Source organism: Cyprinodon variegatus, unplaced genomic scaffold (assembly GCF_000732505.1).
Source record: "Cyprinodon variegatus isolate N-32 unplaced genomic scaffold, C_variegatus-1.0 Scaffold1372, whole genome shotgun sequence".
Taxonomy (NCBI): Eukaryota; Metazoa; Chordata; class Actinopteri; order Cyprinodontiformes; family Cyprinodontidae; genus Cyprinodon; species Cyprinodon variegatus.
In genome coordinates, this window is record NW_015151825.1 from 87,414 (window position 1) to 92,116 (window position 4,703).

A 4,703-nucleotide genomic window follows, 5' to 3' on the forward strand; every position below is an offset into this window, starting at 1 on the left:
CTACATTTATTGATAAATATTATAAATATGATAATATACATGAGGTTAGCTGAAGGTTTTCAAGTGACAATTAGAGGAAGTTTTTGTTGTTCTTTCTATCACTGTGACTCTCGCGCACAATAATACACAGCTGTGTCCTCAGTTTTCAGCTGGTTCATTTGGAGATAAATTTTACTACTGGAGTCGTCTCTAGAGATGATGAATCTTCCTTGGACTGACTGAGAGTAATGTATTGGAGAACTGGATGGGCCTATATATGCGATCCATTCCAGTCCTTTTCCAGGAGCCTGTCTGATCCAGGCCATGTAGTAGCTACTTAATATGAATCCAGAGGCTGTACAGCTCAGTTTGTGGGAGTCTCCTGGTCTTTTTAGCGCTGGTTCAGATTCTGTCAGAGTCTGACCATTAGCACCTAAAGCAACATAATCAGTAAGTTTGGCTTATGATAAGTGATGGTTTTAATGAGATTATATTTAGATTTTTTATTATGTTCTCACCCACAAAGCAGATGAATAAAGCAAGCAGTGCTGATCTGAAGTCCATCATGGTCCAATATGCTTCTTGTTCTGTGACAACAGAAGAAGGAGCATAATTATGGCTGCATGTTACTATTGTTTTGCATTGACTCCTCCTGCCTGTGAGGGAAGGAGGGAAATAAGATCTAGATTTCAAAATGTGTACAGTTATGAGGATAATTGAAAAACACAAAAAAGAACCAAAAGAAATGACCTGATTTGAAATGATGGACCTTAAAATAAAGAGACAATCTTACATATAGAGATTGTTTCAAGCCATATTTAATTAAAATAAACATTGTGAGTGACCTCAAAGATTAATTGTCACTTCTGTAGGAGGATAAAAGGAGAAGTCTTTTATTGCACTTCACAAGAAATGACTCCTCTTAAACTCAACCATTTCAGGTATTTTTCATATTTACAGTGAGATTTTGAAAAAGGTTAATTTCCCCTTGAAGCACTACTCAGTCACTCATTCTGCTGCCAGCACTGCCACCAACTGGTGAAAGAGAAAAATATCCTCTGTAGGGTTTTGCTTAGTTTCTTCACCTCATTAGACCTGTCACTCTCTGGCACAGGAATACAAAGCAGAGTCATTTTGCCTTAAGCTGGGCTTTCTCATATACACCAGGCTGCTGCTGTTATCTCTGCTGATTTCTACAAACTTTAGTATCTGTAACGGGTAATAGTGAATGTAGTTTAAAGTCAAGTCAAAGCACTTTATAAGTACAGGCCAGTAACTTTAAAAAACACATTTTTTAGCTCCCTCATCAGTCACAATGTTTTATTTTATTTCCTCATTACCAAATTTGGGGAATTTGAATATTTCACATATGACAACATGATTTGTTCCGTTCCCAAATAACTCAAATATGCATAAACAATTTTTTAATCTTAATGAAGGCTGTAAAACTTGTTAACAATAGTCATAGATTATTAATAATAAAAGAATCCATATTAATTTAAATATTAAAAAGCAAAGATTTGTATAATGTTGTGTAGGAAAATTCTTGAAACATTTTGGAAATTTATGATATTCTTATTAATAATAAACAAGTTCCAGATAAAAATGTATATCTTCAGAATACATTGGAAATATTTTCTAATTATTTGTAACAAAATATTTTGGCAAAGCAGCTAATATATAATAATCATAATTAGTGTTGCACCGATACCGCTTCCAGTATCAGGCAGGGCCCTGATCCTGCACTAAAATGGTGACAAATACCAGCAAATAGGTCACCGATACCATTTTGAGAGCCAAAGTCTATTCAGCTATTGTCACCCATTCCAGGTAGGCAACAAAACTTTCTACTGGATTTACTTTGTGTTAGACTTTTTCCTGATACACAAAGATAGGCAGCAGCTTGACAAAGCCATGATGGCAATTATTTTACATCCATCTAGTATGCAGTTCTTCACATATACACACACACATCGATTTCCAACAGATGGTATCAGTATCGGCAATACTGAGCAGCCAGGTATCGAGTATCAGTATGAGGGCCAAAAAATGGCATTGGCACTAATGATAATCATATTACACAACCTAAAATCAAAATATATATTTTTTCATACAGTTCCATCCATATGTACACATGGATACTGAAGATGAGCTGTTTGCCTTAGACTGCTGCAAGTCAAGATGATTAACAGATTAGTACTAACTTATGATGATCAACTTGTCCCCATTGAGTAAAAGAATCATTTTTTGTAAAGTTTTAAGGATGAATTAAATATGTAGTTCTATTGGTTCCCTCACAGATTTGTTTCTTGACGTTGCAACACGCTTTTATTACTGAATGATGATAAATTCATTTAGACCTTTTTTGTAAATACTGGGTTTGTTATTGTCTTTCAGTTTCAGTGTTTTAGTGCAGTCTTGGGATCCTTGAGGTTTTTGTACAGCTGCTTAACCAACTTCAGTCAGTGTGCCTCTCGAGCACAGTAATAAACAGCAGAATCTTCTGTTCTCAGGTTGTTCATCTGCAGATACACCTGCTGTTTGCTGTTGTCTCTGGAGATGGTAAACCGGCCTTGGAATGCTTGAGAGTAGTCGATGTTTGAGCTGTCATAAATACCAGCTACCCATTCCAGTCCTTTCCCAGGAGCCTGTCTGATCCAGTGTATCCAGTAGCTGCTAAATGTGAATCCAGAGGCCGTGCAGGTCAGCATATGAGAGTCTCCAGGATTTTTAACCACTGACTCAGATTCTTTCAGAGTCTGAGCTTCAACACCTGTGAAGCAAGAAAGCAAAAGTATATCTGTTATTAAAAGATTGTTTCTAAAACACAGATACATGTTTTCCCAGCAGTTTCTCACCCATAAAACAAAGGACAAAAATAAACAGCCCTGATCTGCTCTCCATCATGTTCTAATGTGTCTCTTCTTCTCTGACAGACTTTTGGTTCCTCTACTTATAATGAAATGTATTTAGTTTTGCATCGACTCCTCCTGCCATTGGGGGAGGAAACTAAACAGACTCTTTATTAGTTTAACTCTTCTCAAATGTCAGCATTTCAAATAACATTTAATTATTCTATTTAAATTGTGTTATATTCAATTATATTGGTAAACTGAGTTATGTTGTTGAACCATTTTATTATTCATTTTACATGCAAACCATTTTATTATTCATTTTACATGCAAGTTCTTATACAGTAATTTATTTTCAAGACCATGGTTAATTAATAGGGGGAAAAGCTTTGCCAAAGTATATTTAAACTATGAAAAGTTTTAAAAGCAACCATTTGGGCTGAATTGAAATAATAATTAGAATCTACAAAAACTTTACTAAGGCATGCTTAGAGTTTAGCTAACAGCTTTAAAGATTAATACATATGGATGGTTTAATCATGTTGAGCACAGAGGATAGTCAGATACTTTGGCTATAAACTGAAAAATAAACTACATAATAAACAGAGAATAAGATCTTTGAAGAGGAGGAGGCTGTAGACATGTACAGTATAATAAAATGAAAGAAGATTACATCTCAACATCTTCATTTTTAAGCATTTTAGAGGCAAAATGTTAAAACTGGTTTTCTTAGGTTTTCTAGAAGTGATTCAGTATCCCCTGAGTCAAATGCTTTTAAAAGATTCACAAATAAAGCAAAAACACAGTTTTTTTCAAAGGCACCATTACAGTCTCTTCTTAGTCATTGTAGTGCTCATACGGATGTAGCTTATCTTAAACTAGTCTAAAACTTCTGTTCAAACATTAAAAAATAATAATATTCATGTTATCTTTCAAATTTTTATTTCTACTTTGTTCATATCAATCTAATAATGATCAAAAACTGTTAGTAATAAGAAGAAAGCCAAACCACAGGCTTCTGTCAAAGAGAGCAACAGGTCATGCTGATGTTCTGAGTGTTACTCTTTTAATGGTTAGCCTTCATTTTCTATTTATTAAGAATGATAAGATTTGCATATTTGATAGTTTGATTTTGCATAATAGATATTATTAGGTAATTAAATTGCTTTCTTCCTTCATAATGTTCTAGATTCATTGATATGTATGAAGACTTAATTTTTTTGTGACTTAGTTGTAGTGTTGTATATTTACAAGACGGGGTCAATCTTTTAAATAATCATGGTAGATCTTAACTAAAACACAAATGTTTAGATGAGATAAAGAACCCTTATAAAGAACTCTTATTTATACTCAAAGTAAATTTCAAATTAAATCCCTTCCTACACTTTATTTGGTCCTACAGATCTTGCTCTACTGTAATTTTGTTAACTTGTTTTGCACATGCTACTAGTCAGAGATGCTTCAGTTGTAATAGTAAATCTACTTTGAATGAACCACTTCTTTTCTATTAAAATTTTGATATTTCTATTACTGCAGTTGTGAACTAAATATTATTATCTCCTGCATAAAGCTTTGCTAGATGATGTAATTAAATCTTAATCTTTCTGTATTTCAAAATGACATTATCTTATTTTTCATAATTTATGACATTCCAAATCTATATTTATTGTTTGAAGTTTTTTTTCAGTGTGTTTTTGCCACTGTGGTCTTTATCTAAAATATAACCAGGATCAGGTTAGCTGAAGGTTTCTAGAGGAAATGGCAAGTACTGTAGAGGAAGTTTTTGTATGAGCCTCCTGCTTCTTTCTATCACTGTGCCCTTCGAGCACAGTAATACACAGCTGTGTCCTCAGTTTTCAGCTGGTTCATTTG

At 33.8% G+C, this 4,703-nt stretch overlaps 1 gene segment (V, D, J or C); it reads right to left on the reverse strand.

Annotated features, from left to right (window-relative positions):
• Positions 1-2,441: 2,441 nt before the first annotated feature.
• LOC107103072 lies at positions 2,442-2,886 on the reverse strand. The segment is given in 2 exon segments: positions 2,442-2,752; positions 2,838-2,886. Coding segments are annotated over 2 exon segments (360 nt in total).
• Between the last annotated feature and the right edge of the window lie 1,817 nt (positions 2,887-4,703).